Below are 20,627 nucleotides of genomic sequence, written 5' to 3'. Positions count from 1 at the left end.
CCGCCGCTGTATTTGGCGAAAATACACCTCCAATACGACGCGAAGATAAACGCCAATGAGGTTGGCGTTTTTACTAATAGAAACGCCAATGTAGTTGGCGTTTTTCCCATTTTTGGAATAGATAACAAAATGGGTACATTTACGTAATCTTTAGTGTAAAGTGCCCCATAAACCCGATTTTCCCTTAACTATCGTGCTTGATATTGAGGGTACAGATGGTAGAGAGAAGGGAGAGGTAACTACTCCTATTTAATTAATCATTAATCTCTTTACACTATCAAGCTATATATTGAAACAATTATTTCAGGATGATACAGCATTTGAGAAGCAAAGCGCCTTGTTTGCTATAGCAATTGCTCACACTGTCATCATAAACATGTATTTTTCTCGACCAGATTAATTATTTTTCGCAAATAAATTTCATACTCAGTTACATTTGGCGTGATATTTAAATTTAATATATATATATATATATATATATATATATGGATGTATTCATTTCCTTTTCCTATATTTCCTCCTTTTTCCTTCTTAATATCAACCATTAGATTAGAGAAATGGACGGTCAAGATCAACATTGGGTAATTAATCCCGTGTTGCATTATTTGTCCTATTTTGTGCATTATGAGGGTACAATAGTAATCTAATAATGGTTGGAAACCGCTACGAATAATGCACCACATGGTCACGAGTAATGCATATAATTGGCTATATAATGCACAATATGTGAACTGCAATGCATACGAACAAGATGTGCTGTGTTATGATGTTTGACACACGTTTCTTGTTTCCCCTAAGGGTTTAATAAGCTTAGGGGCTAGGGTATAGTACGTAGACATGTATGTAATCTTCACATGGTAACGAGTAATGGATATAATTGACTATATAATGCACAATTTGTGAACTGCAATGCATACGAACAAGATGTTATGTGTTATGATGTTTGACACACGTTTCTTGTTTCCCCTAAGGGTTTAATAAGCTTAGGGGCTAGGGTATAGTACGTACGCATTAATAACAAATTATAAAACGATACGAATAATTCACCAAATTGTCACGAGTAATGGATGTTATTAACTATATAATGCACAATATGTGAACTGCAATGCATACGAATAAGATGTACCATGTTATGATGTTTGACACACGTTTCTTGTTTCCCCTAAGGGTTTAATAAGCTTAGGGGCTAGGGTATAGTACGTAGACATTACTAAATGCACGTATGTAATCTTCAATCCGTTGATTAACCCATATACACAATACCTCTAATAATGCATAATATACTGAGATAATGACAATTAACAGCTACATAATGCACTACCTAAACCAAATAATGCACATACGTATATTCCAATAACAACAATTTGTTAGTAATGTCTACGTACTATACCCTAGCCCATAAGCTTATTAAACCCTTAGGGGAAACAAGAAACGTGTGTCAAACATCATAACATGGTACATCTTATTTGTATGCATTGCAGTTCACATATTGTGCATTATATAGTTAATAACATCCATTACTCGTGACAATTTGGTGAATTATTCGTATCGTTTTATAATTTGTTATTAATGCGTACGTACTATACCCTAGCCCCTAAGCTTATTAAACCCTTAGGGGAACAAGAAACGTGTGTCAAACATCATAACACAGCACATCTTGTTCGTATGCATTGCAGTTCACAAATTGTGCATTATATAGTCAATTATATCAATTACTCGTTACCATGTGAAGATTACATACTTGTCTACGTACTATACCCTAGCCCCTAAGCTTATTAAACCCTTAGGGGAAACAAGAAACGTGTGTCCAAACATCATAACATGGTACATCTTATTCGTATGCATTGCAGTTCACATATTGTGCATTATATAGTCAATTATATGCATTACTCGTGACCATGTGGTGCATTATTCGCAGATACCAAAATGTGGCAGTTACTTTTTCCGTCAAATGTCAATAATAACCCTGTAATGCATACAAACACCTTCTATAATGCAACACGGAACCAGTTTTATAGAATCAATCTGATCCGTTGATGCCTTAGATCTAACGCGTAATATTAAGAAGGAAAAAGGATCTAAGATGTGAAAAGGAGAATAACGCTCCTATATATATATATATATATATATATATATATATATATATATATATAGGTGGTGCAATGATGTTGGCCGCTACGATCTGGACCGTTAGAAAATGCCAACAAATGACAAAATAATAGCAACAAAAAATGTCAACACAATGTCAACGGTTGATGCTGTATTAACATTTTTTGTTGCTATTATTTTGTTACCTGTTGACATTTTCTAACGGTCCAGATCATAGTTTGAACTTTGTACAATATTTAGAGTTTGCATTTTATCATTACTCTATATATATAGGTGGTGCAAAGATGTTGGCCTCAATCATGCTGCGAATAGGCCTCTTCTGAAGGCTGTTTTTGAGGTATTTAAAATGTTTTTGTATTTAGTACTATGTGATAAGCGGATATATTTATCGGGTTAGGTATGCAAAACTCATTCTTATTGCAATACACAAAATAGAAACACATAGGTTATTTTTAGTTCATTTTAAAAAATATGACATGCAACGATATAAAATATATCACCGTATTTTTAAAAATCTGGATTTTATAAAATAAACTAGGATCTAAAAAATATCATATTTTTAAAATCTGAATTTTTAAAAATAAACTAAAATGACCTCCGTATTATTTAAAAATAACAGTTTTATGTTCTGCTATAAAATTGAGTTTTGTTTTAATCACAATCTCATATCTCTATATATATATATATATATATATATATATATATATATATATATATATATATATATATTTTGATATAACACATGTACAAGATTACTTGGTTTGCAAGTTATCCTATATCTATAAATACACATATAATATATGTAGGGGTTACTTGGTTTGTAAAAGTGTATCTTAGGATTAAATATGTATTTTGTTTGGTTCATGAAATTGAATCTCATAACTCAATCTAAATGTATAATTATGTGATAATTAATCATATGTCACTCATTCCAACTAAAATAATCTCACAACTCAATCCTAGACTACATCTCATTATTGTTTTGTCTAACAAAACCGAACAACCACATACAAGATGACTTAGTTTGCCAGTTACTAATATAATAAATGATAATCTTCTTGTAAACTTTGATATATAGGCTATGCTAGCACTATCCATATTTAGTCCTCAGACAACTCTTCATTTTGTGGTACGTGATGAATCCGCGAATTATTGATGATGATGAATGCTCGTAAAAATAAATTACGACACGGAAATTTTACGTGGTTCGATTTACTGAGGTAAATCTACGTCCACGGGGAGAAATGGGGGCAGGTTTGTATTGCTTGATCTGCGAATTACAGCTTACAACACAGACTTGCTATATGACTCTTTCTCCAGAGAGATTCTCCTTTTTCTATCTGATCTAAGTTCTATTTATACAATGAACTAAGATCGTGGCTTGCATCACCACTAAGTCGTGGATGTCGTGTAGGTCATGGCCTAAGATCGTGGATGTAGTGTAGGTCATGGCCTACGATCGTGGCCTGAGTTGACACCACGTGGTAGTGGGTGTGTTGGAAGTTGTGGAAATCCTGTATGGGTCCACTAACTCCTTGTTCGGTCGAATACTGAGACCGAACTGCTTTGGTTGCCGATCTGAGAGTAGAGCTTGATGCCGACCTAAGAGCAGAGCTTGATTGGTTGGCTTTTGCCGAGCTGTAGGCTGAGGCCGAACTCTTACTGAGACCGAACTGCTTTGGTTGCCGATCTGAGAGCTTGATGCCGACCTAAGAGCAGAGCTTGATTGGTTGGCTTTTGCCGAGCTGTAGGCTGAGGCCGAACTCTTTGGTAATGCCGAACTCATACTCTTCCTTGGGCTTTGGGCTGATGGGCCGTCACTGCTGTTGGGCTTGTTTAGTCCGTACCCCATCACTACCCCCCCCGAAAGACGAAGTGAAACACTTCGGCGAAGCGAGTCACTTCGGCATTCTGGATAAAGGTACGGGGGAGGCTGACGCCTTGCACGTGACTGCATTAAATGCGACAGTAAAATCCGGCCGTTGAATCCTGAAAAGGTGGGATTCGAAACGGTGCGACGATTTTGAAATCTTCGCCGAATCTGATAAATACCTCCCTTCTTCATCATTGAAGCACTTTTGCGACTGCTTCTTCTGCACTCTATCTTTTTTGCGAAGATTCTCTCTCCGCTTTCAAGAATTTCTTCAGACTTTCTTCACCTTCAAAAAGTAAGAAAAATGTCTTCTTCTTCTTCTTCGGAGTCGGGTAGCGTTAGGAGAGGGGGTAAGGGGTCTTCTGGCCGGAAAGAGTCCGGGGAGAAGACCGTAGAGTATTTCCATAGTATTTTGAGTAAGGATACTGTGATGTCCCTACCCGAAAAATACTTTTTTCCTGGGGGGAAGGCGGTGGTACCTGACGGTGATCATAGGGCTGACTCCCCGCCGGAGGGTTACGCCACCGTGTACGAGGCCTGCTTAGAATGCGGGCTTCGTTTCCCCCTCCCTTCTGCCTTTATAGATTTACTAGATTTTTTTCAGCTTCCTTTAGGCCAGGTGACTCCGAACTCTTGGAGGCACTTGTCGGCCTTTGCTGCCGAACTCCGTAGGTTAGGAAGGGATTTGTCTTTGAAGGCGATCCTTAAATTCTTTCAATTTAAGAGGAAGGGGTCTTGGTTTTACTTGATCCCTGTACAGCCCTTTAGGGCCTTTTGTAAAACGAAGTGGCCGAAGTGGCAAAACCGCTTCTTCTACTATGATAGGACCGCGGCTCCTAGTTTTCCCTGGAGAGGGCCGAAGTCCGTTATCCGTCACCCTCGGCCTGAACCGTTGGACGAGCTCGATGGCGAGCTCAACAAGATTCCCATAGTTAGGAAACAATACACGGAGTCTGAGCTCGTCAAGGGCGACGTCGTGTTCGACATCTCGTCTTCGGACGAAGAGGCCGAGGGTGAGGATTTCTCTTTATCTTTATGCTCTACTGCTTTAGCGAAGAAAACTAACCTTGCTTTCTTGCTTTTTGGCAGTGTACATGCTGAATAAGGCTATCCGAAAGTCCTCCGAGCTTGTGGAGCCGGAGAGGCAGAGAGCCCCTCGCTCGGCGTCTGAAGCCGAGAAGGATCCGAAGAGGCAAAAAACCTCTTCTTCGGATCCGAAAGAGCCGGAGTCGTATTCGGCTAAAGGGAAGGGGAAATTTCATGAGTCCCCAAGAGTGCCGGGGAAAGACCTGGTCATCTCCGAGGTGGTTGCAGACATCCCGGAACACGTCCCTGAGCCTTTTCAATGGCCGACGAATTTTGTGGAGGTAAGCTTTCTGACTTGGCTTCTTTTCCACATTTTTTGATGGCCATTCTGTTGAGTTTTTTCCTTGTTCATCTTCAGAGAGCCAAGCTCGTCTCCGTGGAGCTCTCCAAAGCATCCCACGACTACGAGGAGATGCAGAAGGAGTTGCATCTTGCTCGTAGTCTGGCCGAACAGGCTGAGGCCAAATTTGAGAGGGCCCGAGCTGCTAGGATATCGGCTCAGGATGAAGCCCGGTCAGCCAAAAACCAGCTCATCATCCTGCAAGAGCAGACGAAGCACCGGGAGGCTCAGAAGGAGGCTGCCGCCGTGGCTGCCCAGGGGGAGGCTCTCCGTGTTTACACGGAGAAACTTTTTTTGAGCAGCCAGTTCTCGGCCTTTGTCGGTAGTCTGGTAAGGCTAATTACCGATAAGGGCGAGCAGGGGGCCGACGTCGTGCTGCCTCTGTACAGCCGAGAGATAGCAGCTCGGCTTCAGAATCTGCCGCTCCTTGAGGAGCTCGCTTCATCCTCGGTCCTGCTTTCTGCAGACCGAGTCCGGAGTTGTCGAGCTGATCGGGACGAGAACCTGGAGGCTATCTTTGCCTCCGTGGGACCCGTTTCACCCGCTTCGACTTACAACGGAGAGGGTGAGGCCGAGCCGCTGGAGCCGGAGGCCGAAGTCGAGCGGGCCGGGCATCCGGAGAAGGAAGCCGATCAGGAGGCGGAGGCGAGGCCGGCAGGATGCGAGGCCGAGGCTGAGGTAGCTCAGGAGAAAGAAGCTGAACCAGAGCGAGGAGCCGGAGACGAAGCTGGCGGAGTATGATTTCGTCTCCCTTCTCTTACTCTGGTTTCTTCCTTGTAAAATGGCCTTGAAGCCCTCCTAGTGTAAAAAATTTTCCTTGTGAATGAAAAATTCTCTACACTTGTCTTCGTATAGCTTTTCGTACTCGCCTTTACTCCTGTTGTATTTTACTATCTGCTCGGTACAGCTGCCGAACTAATATAGCTGCTTTGTACTCAAGGAGATGGAGATACTTCACTGGAAACGGCTGTACTCTTCGGCTTTAGACGAAGCTGAGAAAAGAGCTATAGCCGATCAGACGAAGAATGACGAGCTTCTGGCTCGTTTAGTGAAGCTGGAGGCCGATAATAAGGACTTAGAGTCCGATAAGAAGGATCTGGAGGCCGAGCTGAATACGACCATTGCTGAGAGGACTGCGTACGAGGATTACATCCGTGTGCGCGGGGGCTTGACCATATCAGATGTTCAGAGTCGAGTTGACGAACTGTGGGAGGAATATCATGTACTCCGGAGGAACAATGCGCTGGAGAGCTCGGCTTGCCAACAAGTTGTGAAATCATTACGGCGCTGGGCTTCTCGGTACGACATTGTTCTTTCTCGGCGCCCCTCAATAGAAAGATTCCTTCGGCATATCGTGCCAACAGATGCTCGCACTCCAGATCAAGCCTCTGGTTCCCTTGTTCAAAATCCTACTTCCAGTCAACAACGAACTCCGGAACAGCCGGAAACGTCAAGACGAGAACGGGCTCAGGAGCAACCGGAATCGTCAAGACAGGGACGGACTGAAATTCGCCGAGGAGTTGTGACTATGAGCGAGCAAGATCAGCAGATGATTATTGCAGAGACTCTTCATCGCCGAGGTGTTAGGACTTCTCGGGCTCGGGGAAGAGGCGTTGGGTCGAGGATAGCATCTCGTCGACCTGCTTATTCTTCATCTGCTCGGAACAACCGAACTCGGCTTCCAGAGGATTTTGCAGATAGGTGGCTTAACTTCAGCAACCCTGGACAGTAGAATAGTCCTTTGTAATAGCGTAACGCCATTTTGTAGGGTAGCGGAGTTGTATGCCGAACAAGATTTGAAAAATGAAATTTTGTTTTCGCTTCTAACACTGTATTTACAGCTTAGCGAAAAAATTTCATCGTACTTGTCCTCGGTCTTATGAAGTAAACTTCTTTGACCGGACTTGGTCCTTGGTCTTATGAAGTAGACTTCTTTGACCGGACTCGTCTTTGGTCTGATGAAATAAACATCTTTGACCGGACTCGTCTTTGGTCTGATGAAATAAACATCTTTGACCGGACTCGTCTTTGGTCTGATGAAATAAACATCTTTGACCGGACTCGTCTTTGGTCCGATGAAATAAACATCTTTGACCGGACTCGTCTTTGGTCTGATGAAATAAACATCTTTGACCTGACTCGTCTTTGGTCTGACGAAATAAACATCTTTGACCGGACTCGTCTTTGTGTTCTAATTTGGCGATTTTTGTCGCCGGGATCGAACTTTCCCTTGTCCTAATTCGGCGAGTTTTATCGCGTGGATCGGACTTTCCCAGTTAACCGAAGTGGTCTTATGCAGTAAACCTCTTTGACTAGACGTGGTCGTCCCCGGTCTTATGAGGTAAACTTCTTTGACCGAACTTGGTCGTCCTAATTCGGCGAGGTTTATCGCGTGGATCGGACTTTCCCTTATTGCAGTTCGTTTCAGACGAAGTGCTTGTTAAGCTGAATTGCGGTCTTGTATCCTCCTTGGAAGCTTGGACTCACAATCGTTGGCTTATTGCAGTTCGTTTCAGACGGACTGCTTGTTAAGCTGAATTGTGGTCTTATATCCTCCTTAGAAGCTTGGACTCACAATAGTCTTTAATAATCGATCTAAAAAGGGGATCAGTCTTTAAAGAACGATATACCTTGGTACCCTTTGTAAGAGACGACAAGCACATCGAGACAAAACACATAGAGAAAAAATGAAAAAGATGAAAGAAAAAAACTTTAAACTTTTTATAAAACGACAAGTAAAAGGTGCAAGTAAGAAACAAACAAATAAAAACATATACCCCTATGACCGAACTAGACACGAGACGGACTGACCGGATTGTCTCTTACAAGTGGAACTTCTTGAGGTTGGAGATGTGCCATGTTCGGGGTACTTGTTCTCCTGACATGTGAGTCAATTTATAAGACCCTTTGCCGAGGACTTCTGACACCCGATATGGACCCTCCCATGTGGGTTCGAGTTTGCCCAGCTTTTCTGCTCGGCTTACTTCGTTGTTTCTCAAGACGAGATCTCCCACTTGAAATTGAAGCTTTTTCACCCTTTGGTTATAATACCGGGCTACTTGCTCCTTATACTTGGCTGCTTTTATGCACGCCAATTCTCTTCTTTCTTCGGCGAGATCTAGTTCTGCTCTCAGTCCGTCGTCATTCATTTCTGAGGAGAAATTTAGAGTTCGGGGACTGGGTACGCCGATCTCCACCGGAATTACGGCTTCAGTGCCGTACACCAGACTATACGGAGTTTCACCGTTGGAGGTTTTGGGTGTAGTTCGGTAGGACCATAGGACTTGAGGGAGATTTTCTACCCATTGTCCTTTGGCTTGTTCTAACCGAGCTTTTAACCCTTTCACCAGAATCCGGTTCGTTACTTCCGTTTGTCCGTTTGCTTGGGGATGGGAGACCGAAGTGAACCGCTGTTGAATGTTCAGCTCTTGGCACCAATTCTTGAACGTCTTGTCGGTGAACTGAGTCCCATTATCCGAGATGAGGATGTGGGGTATGCCAAATCGGCACACTATGTTCTTCCAGACGAAGTCCAATGCCTTTGAGCTCGTTATCGTAGCTAATGGTTCAGCCTCCACCCACTTCGTGAAGTAGTCCACGGCAACGATAAGGAATTTCATTTGCCGAGGAGCTTGAGGAAGTGGTCCCACTATGTCTATGCCCCATTGCATGAAAGGCCAAGGGCTTTGCATAGTGTATAGATCGGTCTGCGGCATCCTTGGGACATTTGCATGAATTTGGCACTTCGTACACTTCTTGACGAGCTGCACTGCCTCTTGTACCATGGTTGGCCAATAATATCCCCATCTCAGAACTTTTGTAGCTAAAGCTCTGGCTCCGATGTGGCTACCGCACGATCCTTCATGAACTTCTCTGAGGATGTAGTCCGTCTCTTCTGGTCCTACGCACCGCAACAACGGCTGGAGGTAAGACTTTCTAAAGAGGACTCCTTCATGAAGTTCGTACCGAAGTGCTCGGCACGTGATCTTCCGAGCTTCTCTCTTATCCTCGGGCAATTGTCCTTGATCCAGATACCGCAAGATCGGCGTCATCCAGTTCGGCGAGCTGGATACTGAATGTACCTCGGCTTCATCAATGCTTCGATGCATTAATTCTTCCGCCTTTGAGCTCGGATCTGAGGCCAACTTACTTAAGGTATCTGCTCGGCTATTTTCCGCTCTGGGAATGCGGATTATCCGAAAATAGGAGAAACTTCGGCTGACGCTTTGCGCTTTGTCCAAATACTTCTTCATTCTCTCGTCACGGGCTTCACTTGTACCCAACATGTGATTTACTATGACTTGTGAATCACAATGGACTTTGAGAGATTTGACGAGCAGACTTTGCGCTAACTGGAGTCCGGCCAGGAGGGCTTCGTACTCGGCTTCATTATTAGTAGTGGGGAATAGGAACCGAAGTGAGTAGGTTACCTCGTGTCCGTCGGGAGCGACAAGTAGAATACCAGCTCCACTTCCCATCTTGTTTGAAGCTCCATCTACGAATCCGCTCCAGCAGTCCGGCGGCTCTACTTCGGATTCCAAGGGCTGTGCTAGCTCGGCATTGGCAGAATTCTTCTGTTCGGCAATAACAGGAATTGCTTGATCGAACTTTGCTTCTGCAAGAAAATCTGCCAAGGCTTGTCCCTTGATGGCTTTCCGAGGTAGATATTCAATTGTGTGCTCTCCCAACTCTATAGCCCACTTGGCGATTCTGCCTGATGCTTCTGGTTTGGTCAACACTTGCCGAAGTGGCAGATCAGTTAAGACGCATACCTTGTGAGCATAGAAGTATGGCCGCAGTCTCCTTGCTGCATTTACTAATGCCAGAGCAATCTTTTCCAGAGGTTGATACCTGGTTTCTGGACCTCTTAATGCTCGGCTTGTAAAATAGATGGGAAGCTGCTTTAGGCCTTCTTCTCGTACAAGCACCGCGCTGATGGTTTGATCCGATGCCGCTAAGTATAAGAATATTACTTCGGCTTCGGTTGGAGCAGAGAGAATAGGAAGCTCGGCTAGGTAACTTTTGAGCTCGTCAAAGGCCTTTTTCTGCTCGGCTCCCCACTCGAACTTTGGTGCCTTTTTCAACACCTTGAAGAACGACAGTTGCTTTTCGGCTGCTTGGGAAAGGAATCGATTCAGTGCGGCTAGACATCCGGTTAGCCTTTGCACGTCATGTATGGACTTCGGCATTGCCATGTTCTGAACGACTTGAACTTTTGAGGGGTTTGCCTTGAGTCCGTCCTTTGAAACCCAACAACCCAGAAACTTTCCCGAATCTACCAAAAAGGTACACTTTTGGGGATTAAGTTTGAGGTTGGCTTTCTTGAGCACGTTGAGAGTGGACTTGAGGTTGTGCTCGTACTCCGAAGTGCTTTTGCTTTTGACGACTATATCGTCAACATACACTTCGACCTCCTTTCCAATCAGGTGCCGAAAAAGCTTGTCTACCATCCTTTGATAAGTGGCTCCGGCATTCTTTAAACCGAATGGCATCTTTTTAAAAGCGAAAATGCCGAAATCAGTAATGAAGGCCGTTTTTGAAGCATCAATCTCATCCATTAAGACTTGGTGGTAGCCTTTGTATAAATCAAGAAAACAGAAAATTTCGAAGCCGATCAAAGCTTCTACTTTTTTATCTATGTTCGGAAGGGGATAGCAATCTTTGGGACAGTGCTTATTTAGATCGGTGAAATCTATGCACATCCGCCATCCTCCTTCCTTTTTCTTGATCATGACAGGATTGGCCACCCACGAAGGATACTTCACTTCGAATAACACATCCGCTCTCAGTAATTGGCGGACTTCGTCATGGATGACTTGATTTCTTTCTGCCGCAAAGAGTCTTTGCTTCTGTTTTATAGGCCGGACTGATGGATCAATATTTAACCGATGAGTGATTACCTCAGAGGGCACTCCGGTCATGTCCAACGGAGACCATGCAAAGACGTCTTTGTACTCCTTGAGGAGCTGGATGGTTTTTTCCCGAAGTAGAGGCGTTCCCGCGAAACCGATCTTGACCGTTCTGGATGGATCATCTTCGTATAACTGAACGGTCATTGAGTTCGGCTCTGGTGTGACTTCGGTAATTTCGCTTGCCTCTGACTCCGGCTGCTGTGATTGCTATGCTTGATGATGCCGATCTGATTGCTCGGCACTTTTAAGCGCAATCTGCAGACACTCTTTTGCTCTCTTTTGATCACCTCGGATGACCGCTATCCCCCCTTTAGTGGGGAGCTTGATGGTGAGATGATAAGTAGAGCAAACGGCCCGAACTGCGTTGAGCCAGTCTCTTCCCAGGATGATGTTGTACGGAGACCGAGCTTTTACCACAAAGAACTCAATCATCGTACTGGAGCTAGTAGGCGCTTTCCCCACCGTGATCGGAAGGCTGATAATACCTTCAGGGCGGGTGTCCTCCTGGGCGAAGCTCTTCAGGGGAAGCGGAGCCGGACTGAGCCGAGCTGGGTCCACTTCTAGTTTGTCGAAGCACTCTTTAAAAAGAATGCTAACCGACGCTCCTGTATCCACGAACACCCTGTGGATTAGTTTGTTTGCCACTCCGGCTTGGATGACAATGGCGTCTTGGTGAGGAGAGATGGCCGGGACGGGATCAGCATCCGAGAACGTAATCACTTCGTCCTGCTTCAGCCTTTTATGCGTTGGCTCCTCTCGATTGGAGCCTCTGCGCTCTGACTTCAGGGACGACTTGGTCTTCCCGGCAGGGAGAGCGTCGATAGTCTGGATTACTCCATCATATTGCGGCTCGTCATCGTCTTCGGGATCCGGCTGCCTTTTCGGATCTTGAGGAGCGCAGTTCGCACCTCTCTGCTTTTTATTCTTCTTTGACTGCTTGCTTTGGTATTTTTTCAATGTCCCTGCCTTCACAAGAACATCGATACCTGCAGCCAAGTTTCTGCACTCCTCGGTATCGTGACCGTGGTCTTGATGGTAGGAGCAGTAGTTATCCCGGGGTCGGCGCGCGGCTGATTTCGTCATCCGCTTTGGCTTTTCGAACAGGTCGGAGTGCAGTTCGAAAATTTCCGCTCTCGGCTTGTTCAGCGGTACGAACTGAGCGGGCGGCTTCTCGGGATTGAGACGGGGGTCCCAATCTGTCTTGTACCGGAGCCTTTTGAATTCTTTCAAATGGAGTCCGGCGAGGATGCCCCTGATCGCTATGATCGGGCTTCCTTCTGTCTCCTCGGGACGATGAGCTGTCTAACGACCGTTTGCGACGGTCTGCCTCATCGGCCCGGGAGTACTGGTCCGCAATGTCCCACATTTCCTGAGCTGTCTGCGGACCGCACTCAACGAGCTTCCTGTAGAGAGCTCCGGGCAGGATTCCATTTTGGAATGCCGAGATGACAAGCAGATCGTTGAGATCGTCTACTTGCAGGCATTCCTTGTGGAATCTTGTCATAAAGTCGCTGATTTTTTCGTCGCGACCTTGACGAATGGAAAGCAGCTGAGCCGAAGTGATTCGGACTTCCGCTTTCTGAAAGAACCTCCTATGGAATGCATCCATTAGACCTCGGTAAGATCTAATGCTGCCTTGGGGGAGGCTATCGAACCACCTTCTTGCGTTCCCGATGAGCAGCTCGGGAAACAGCTTGCACATGTGGACCTCGTTGAGACCCTGGTTCGCCATGTTATATTGATAGCGTCCCAAGAAATCATGAGGATCCACGAGTCCGTCATAGGTTATCGACGGAGTTCGGTAGTTCTGTGGTAGGGGAGTTCGGGTAATATCGTCCGAGAACGGAGTCCTCAATGCTCCGTACACGGCGAACCCGACATTTCTTCGGTATGGAGGAGATGGAGTTCTCCTGTGATTCCGGTACCGAGGATTCTTTCTCCTGGAAGACATGACACTACTGCGGTAGTGACTGTCTCGTATGGAGGGAGAGGGAGAATCCGCCGTTTTCGTCTCTGGCTGCTTTTGGCTTTTTTGCAGGAAGGTTAAGAATTCCTCCTGCTTTTCAGCCAAAAACAGCTTGACAGCCTCGTTCAAATCGGGCTGCTGGGAAGACTCAGTGGGACGATTTTTGGAGCGGCTTGTTCCTCCGCCATGAGAACTGGTGGTGGATTTATCCCTAGGCTGTTTTCCAGACCTATGGGATGGATTGGCTTCCTCCTGGTTCTCACGGGCAGGAATACGGGTACTCTGCGATCTGGTATGCATTTTTTGGGTGGAAAAAATGGTCAAAAATTCGCTTTATCACAAATTTGGTTCTCTGTTTCCCACAGACGGCGCCAGTGATGAATCCGCGAATTATTGATGATGATGAATGCTCGTAAAAATAAATTACGACACGGAAATTTTACGTGGTTCGATTTACTGAGGTAAATCTACGTCCACGGGGAGAAATGGGGGCAGGTTTGTATTGCTTGATCTGCGAATTACAGCTTACAACACAGACTTGCTATATGACTCTTTCTCCAGAGAGATTCTCCTTTTTCTATCTGATCTAAGTTCTATTTATACAATGAACTAAGATCGTGGCTTGCATCACCACTAAGTCGTGGATGTCGTGTAGGTCATGGCCTAAGATCGTGGATGTAGTGTAGGTCATGGCCTACGATCGTGGCCTGAGTTGACACCACGTGGTAGTGGGTGTGTTGGAAGTTGTGGAAATCCTGTATGGGTCCACTAACTCCTTGTTCGGTCGAATACTGAGACCGAACTGCTTTGGTTGCCGATCTGAGAGTAGAGCTTGATGCCGACCTAAGAGCAGAGCTTGATTGGTTGGCTTTTGCCGAGCTGTAGGCTGAGGCCGAACTCTTACTGAGACCGAACTGCTTTGGTTGCCGATCTGAGAGCTTGATGCCGACCTAAGAGCAGAGCTTGATTGGTTGGCTTTTGCCGAGCTGTAGGCTGAGGCCGAACTCTTTGGTAATGCCGAACTCATACTCTTCCTTGGGCTTTGGGCTGATGGGCCGTCACTGCTGTTGGGCTTGTTTAGTCCGTACCCCATCAGTACGCGACGGAAACAGCGAGACAGGGGTATGCTTAATTGTAGTAATTAAAATTAATTATGTTTGTAGGTATTAGTTCTTTTTAATTATGATTTTTTACATTTATTATCTATGTAGACCCCCTCGAAAGAATTGGAGCGTAATTTGAAGGAGGATATCGAGAAGGTAAATAATTCTAGTATATTACTAGGATTTAGGTTTATGTTGATTCCTGTTTTTTTAGAACTGTACAATGTTTGTCAGAGAACATTTTTTTTAATACGCATATGAATTAAAAAGTGCATGGATTAAATTACACATATTGGAATTGGATTAATCGAAACTCATTCTTATATCAAAACTAAGGGTAAATTAGAGTGATCAACTACGCTGTACGCATCCTTTTTAGAAAAAAAAAACATATTTGTGTTTAACATAATTGTAATTGAAATTGATTTCTTTCTTTTGTGTAATGGCTTCTCCCTTTTTTGTCATCTCCGCAGATTTGGGAAGAGACTCCCAAGCCCCCGGGAGACGAGGACACTCTACTCACTGACATCTTCAATGTAATAAAGACGGAAAAAAGCACACACTCACACACACACATAGAATATAGTGCGAGTCAGGAATAGTTGGATTTAACGCAATAAATGAGAATCAATATGCATAAATATAAATCACCCATGCATAAACACGACGTTTCATTAATAAGAGATGGAAGAGTAATTCACTTTAATAAGATTTGAACCTAGTTGCGATGTTCTTCATCTCTTATTCACAGAAATTAAGGGTTTGTGCACCTTTAATTCGTGTTTTACTTGATATAGGAACTATAGTAGTAGTACTAATTTATTTTTCTTTCTTGTTTGTATTTCATGTTTGGACTTGAAGGTGGAGGTTACCGTGTTGTCCAGTTATGAGCATATGAGAGATAAGTTTGATAAAGAGGTTTTATTTTGACTAATTAATTTTATATTTTTATTCCTTCTGTTATTCACAAATATACACATTTAACAGGAGTATTAAATGTAACCGATCGATCCCATTGCAGGTGGCCCAACTCCAAAAGCAGTTAATTTCCCATAATCTTGATCTCTTGAAATCAAAACTTTCTTTGAGCAGTGCCAAGAAAATGTGGGATAAGATCAAAAAACATAATGACCTCAAAGTTCCACCTTATAGGGTTCGTCAAATAACAAAGCTTAATTAATTTCAAGTATTAATTAATTCTGTGTGTTTTTGGAAATAGTCATGATCTGCTTTTTCTATGGAGATCAGCTCATGTTTGCCACAACAAGATGTGAGGAGATTGCCGTGGAAAAGTTGAAGCTCTTTCAAGCTAACCAGGTTTTATTTTAAAATTAACTACTGTATTATTTTATACAATATCAAAATGGATACTTCATTACCTAATTCCCTTAAATTTGCAATTCATTAACTTATTAATACGTGCAGGCTTGGTTAGAATTAGAAAAAAATGCAAAAAACTCATTTTGTGAAGGACTTCGGTGCACAAACAAACTCTATCTTGACTCCGTATCTCTCCGAGTAAGCTAAATTTATTAAGAATTTTTATTTGAATTCTTCTCAATTCTCATTATATATAGATATTTATTAAAAATAGCAATTCATGATGCAGTAATATTAACATTTTTGGTTTTGATAGATACGATAAGGTAACTGAGAGTTTTGAAAGAAGTACTAAAGGAGGTTACGGTCAACAAGTACACGAAGTCAGAAGCTCTAAACGTCAAGATCTGACGGTAAAAGCACTAAAGGTAAGTATTATTATTTAGATATCTAAAGAAAATTATGCTAGTGACTTTAGTTTGGTACAAATAGTATGAATTCTAATCATGCACACCATATTATTAGGTGGTCTATCCTGCTTATATGAATACGTTGGGTCATCTTCGATCCGAGACATTGCTAAGCTTCACGACTCAACTCGATAAGCGCAGAAAAGATTTTCCCCTGTCTGCATATCAGTCATTTCAGTCATGCTATAGCTCTTGTGTGATGCAGTTTGATCAGCAATGTTCAGGTGAACCATCATTAATTAAATGCCACATTATATTTGTTTTTAAGATCAATCATGATTAATTGCATTATACTTCTATTAATGTTGATATATACATTATTTAATTTTCAGAATCTGCTACGATAGAGCATGCACAATGGGAGGGCGGTGATGCTTCAAGTGTGCGCAAACAACTACTCCGTGATATTAAAGAACATGCACTAAATCTGCTACGGGTAATAATAGTGAAACGTCGTACAAACTTTATGCAATTTATTATCTTTATAAAAGTAAAGCCGACTTAAAATGACGATGGTAATGGTGATGTTGATGATTATTGGCATATATGTATATGCAGGAGGAACTCTCCATTAGTGTTACTAAAAAAGTATTGAATGTTGTAAAAGAAAGGAGTAAGAAGGACATATGGAGTTGTATTAGGAGTTGCATGGAGAGTGCTAAATCGGAGGCTGCTGGCATATTTACAGCGGAGAATGAACAAATCGTGAAGAGTGACAATGAGACAGCTAAATTGGGGGCTGTTAGTATATTTGCAGCGGAGAATGAACAAATCTTAACAGATTTAGAGAAACACGCTAGAGACAGAGTGGTCACCTGTTTCAAAGATGAATCTCATAAAGTCGAGGAACTCATAAAAGACAGGTTAATTAATAGTGTGCACAAACTATGGGGGTAATTAATTTATCTATGGTTTAAACCCAGATTACTTATGATTTTAGGCTCATTTTTGCTTCAAGACCAATGGACGACAACACAATCCCAACTAAGGAGGAGGCCTACCTTCAGGTAATTTATTTTGTATATACTTGAGACGCTTTGCCCTTGTCACACATCAATTCAGCAATTATATCATCATCATCTCTTTTGTAAGTTTAGATAATTATCTATCCTTTTATTTTAACTTTTCAGATTTTATTACTAGTATATATTTTGTGTATGTATATGTGCAGTGTTTGGATTTGTTGTCGGCAATGGCTGTAATACGTTTATATAATACATACGACGTCGTACAAAGAGTGCTACGTTCTGAGCTGCATATGGACGCAAATAGCGGCGATGGGATTTCTCTTTCTTCAGATACATGGGAAAATGTTAGTGATTTTACAAACCCTGACCTCGATCGATCACTAAATTTTCAGAATTAATTTGGTAGGAGTATAATTCAATCCTTTTAATTTGTGGTATATGAATAGGTCCCTCCTCAAATGACTTTGATCACCCCATTGAGATGCTAAGAAATATGGACCAAGTTTAAACAAGATACGAAGGATCTTTGGGCCACTGCTGACAAATATCTAGAGGTATTGCATTATTTCGTTGTAAGCTGTTGGGGATCGAACAATGCGTGTGTGTGTGTGTGTGTTGGGGGGGGGGGGGGGGGGGGGTTAGGGTATAATATGTATCATATTTTTGCAGCTCATTTGACAAATCTTTGGAAAATACTTTTTAATCTAGAAGTGAAAAATCTAATGCAATAAATAAGCCTGCAAACCATATTGGTTAAACCAAACTAAAAACAAAGTATAACACGCTTGAATTTTTCACTAAAGGCACATGGCTCAAAGCTAATTCACTTGATTAAATACGTACTCCACTATTTAGTGATTACTACTCAATAAATGTAGAGATGAAATAGACGTTTAGCTATGAAGATGCTTGATTTAGTTATAGATTATAAAAAGAATAACATCCGCTTTGTACAGAAACTGCAGCAAAGTAAGACTTGGAAGGAGATCAAGGATAATCTTCCTAAATGGGCAATTTCAATTCGTAAATGGGCAATTGCGGGATTGTGTCTTCTCGGAGTTGCTGCGTTCTGTGCTCTTCTTATCTGGTACTCCCTCTATCCCTCTCTCTACTTTAACTAGTACCACAATATCATTTTTCAAAACGAGTGCCAAAAATAAAATGCTTCTACTATAGAGGGATGAAGTGAGTACTTTAAATCAATTAAAGTAATTAGTTACTTACATCCGCAAACATTATTTCCACTACTCTCTCTCTTACTTTTTCCCTTATTTATTAAAACTCGTGTCAAACTCAAAGTAAATAATCTTTGGGGACGGATGGAGTATTAAATATGAGATGTAATCAAATGTAATATCTATATATTGTACAAACTCCAAACTATGTCAACAGATGACAAAATAACATCAACCGAAATAGTGTTAACAGTTAATGTTATGTTGATATTTTTTGTTGATTTTATTTTTTCATTTGTTGACATTTTCTGACGTTCCAAATAGTAGTTTGAAGTTTGTACGATATATAAAGTTTGCATTTTATCAGTACCCTTAAACCATGAACCATAAGTATATAGTTCGTCTTCTTGCATTTCATTATTTTTTTTACGTCTTGTTATTGCAACAGCTGCCCGATAATCGCCGCAAAGTTAGCTATTATAGTAGCGGTCGCAAGCGGGGTAGTTACGGTGCTTCGAATTGGGACGGAGTTTATGTATATGTATACTGCCACAAAGGAGAAATTTAACCTGGTACTACAACATTATTATTCATTTATTTATTTATGATTCCTGATCATCCTTTCAATTTTTGCTTACTACTACTACTGTATATATCTTGCGAGATGCAAAATTAGTGAATTCAAGCCATATGTGGAATACTATATGCAATTAATTACTGGTTATGTTAATTATGTCATCAATTTTTTATTTTTTATTTTTTTGCAGAGTGATATCCCAAGCAAACATCCTACGTTATTGAAATCTCTGTACGAAGATTTGAAAACAACATTCGATTGCCTGACTACCGGATGTAAAATACTAAGCCCTGCCACTCCGGTGGTTGCTTAAGTTTACTATTTCACTTATATGTTCAAATAAGGGCACTCTTTTTCCTACCAGGTTTTTTAACGAGGCCCGCATAGGCCTTGGCTTTCATTTTTATGATTACCATGGGCTTATGATGTTTGTTTTCTTTTCAGTTTGTTGTATTCGATTTTATTAAAGTTTGTCTATTTTTGTATACTTTAAGTGCTATGTTATTTGTACTTTTATATTATTTTATCTTGTCCCAAATTATTTTTATTATTTTATAAGAATTAGAGTATTTAACTAATATTAAATTGAACTTATACCAAATTTTGAGTAATACTCTTCTCATCCAACAAGAATATGCACTATTTCCTTTTTAGTTAGTTCCATAAAATTATGCACTTTTTAGTTTTGGAAACTATTTTTTCTTTAATGAGATGTGACTCATTATCCACTAACAATACTTTAATTATTTTTTCCCTCCACCTCTCTTTTACTTTATCAATTTGGAATTAAAATCCATATCAAACCCGAAGTGCATATGATTTACAAAAATTAGTTTTGTTAGCATTAGTTATATTAATTTACAAAAATAAAAAGAAATGATAAGAAAAATTTATGACAAATTTTCATATGATTTCAAGTTTGATTCAAAATAATTATAGTACTATAGCGTCTAGATAGAGAAAAGTTTAAAATTTTGAAACCATGTGGAGCCATTGTCCGACCAACTCAAAGGGCGTTGTTTTCGATTTTGTATAAGAAAGCAAAATTGTTTTAGCGAACGACATGAGTTTGAGTTTAGGGTTGTATCAATTGCATAGAGATAGAGAGAACATTCAACTCCAAAGTCCAAACAATGTCCTTTTCTTCAAATTAAAACATTATAAAATCTTAAAAATCAAATCTTGATAAAACATTAAATATTGTCAAACTGATAAGGTGAAAACTGGAATGATCGGGGTTTGCCGTCGCGAAACTTGGTCCGTCGACAATCCTGACTTCGATTTCGGTGTGTTTCTTGCGGCAAAAAGAATTTAAAAGTAGCTTTGTTATTTCATAGCCCAAAATAATAACAATATCACTATTTATAAATTAAGGACCCTGTTGGTTCAACTTTTACAATCGGAGAAAGAAAATTCGGCAATCCAATAAATACATTATTGAAAATAAAATAACAATATAGAACATTGTAACGCCGAACATAGTCTTGATAGGACTTGGTGGCCGTGGTGGTGCTAGATTCATCATCGATCGATGGCATCTCGTAGCGGACAAGAGAAACCACGCCGCAGCCAAAGGACGAGGCACGCGGCGTGAAACAAATGACTACACGGCATTCTCAGCGTGGGGGCACCACCGATCTCCGCCAAGCAGATGGGGCAACAGTCCGTCTCCGCGGCCACCGTAAAACTCCATCAGCTTGAACCCCGATGTAGCCATGGCGTTGTGGC

General features: G+C 41.7%; 1 protein-coding gene across 1 annotated transcript; it reads left to right on the top strand.

The window, feature by feature from the left end:
* The first annotated feature begins 215 nt into the window (after positions 1-215).
* LOC121768647 (protein ROOT HAIR DEFECTIVE 3-like) lies at positions 216-19,212 on the top strand. Its single transcript, XM_042165177.1, has 17 exons — positions 216-235; positions 2,383-2,446; positions 14,498-14,545; positions 14,863-14,925; positions 15,251-15,307; positions 15,411-15,542; positions 15,638-15,706; positions 15,815-15,867; positions 16,026-16,137; positions 16,235-16,403; positions 16,512-16,615; positions 16,738-17,042; positions 17,120-17,186; positions 17,351-17,491; positions 18,104-18,234; positions 18,771-18,894; positions 19,090-19,212. The coding sequence occupies exons 1-17, from the start codon at positions 216-218 to the stop codon at positions 19,210-19,212; spliced, it is 1,782 nt and encodes a 593-aa protein (XP_042021111.1).
* The last annotated feature ends 1,415 nt before the right edge of the window (positions 19,213-20,627 follow it).

This window comes from Salvia splendens, chromosome 15, assembly GCF_004379255.2.
Source record: "Salvia splendens isolate huo1 chromosome 15, SspV2, whole genome shotgun sequence".
In the NCBI taxonomy this organism is placed as follows: Eukaryota; Viridiplantae; Streptophyta; class Magnoliopsida; order Lamiales; family Lamiaceae; genus Salvia; species Salvia splendens.
Note: the sequence above shows the minus strand (reverse complement) of the source record. Positions and strands in the feature narration are given on the sequence as shown.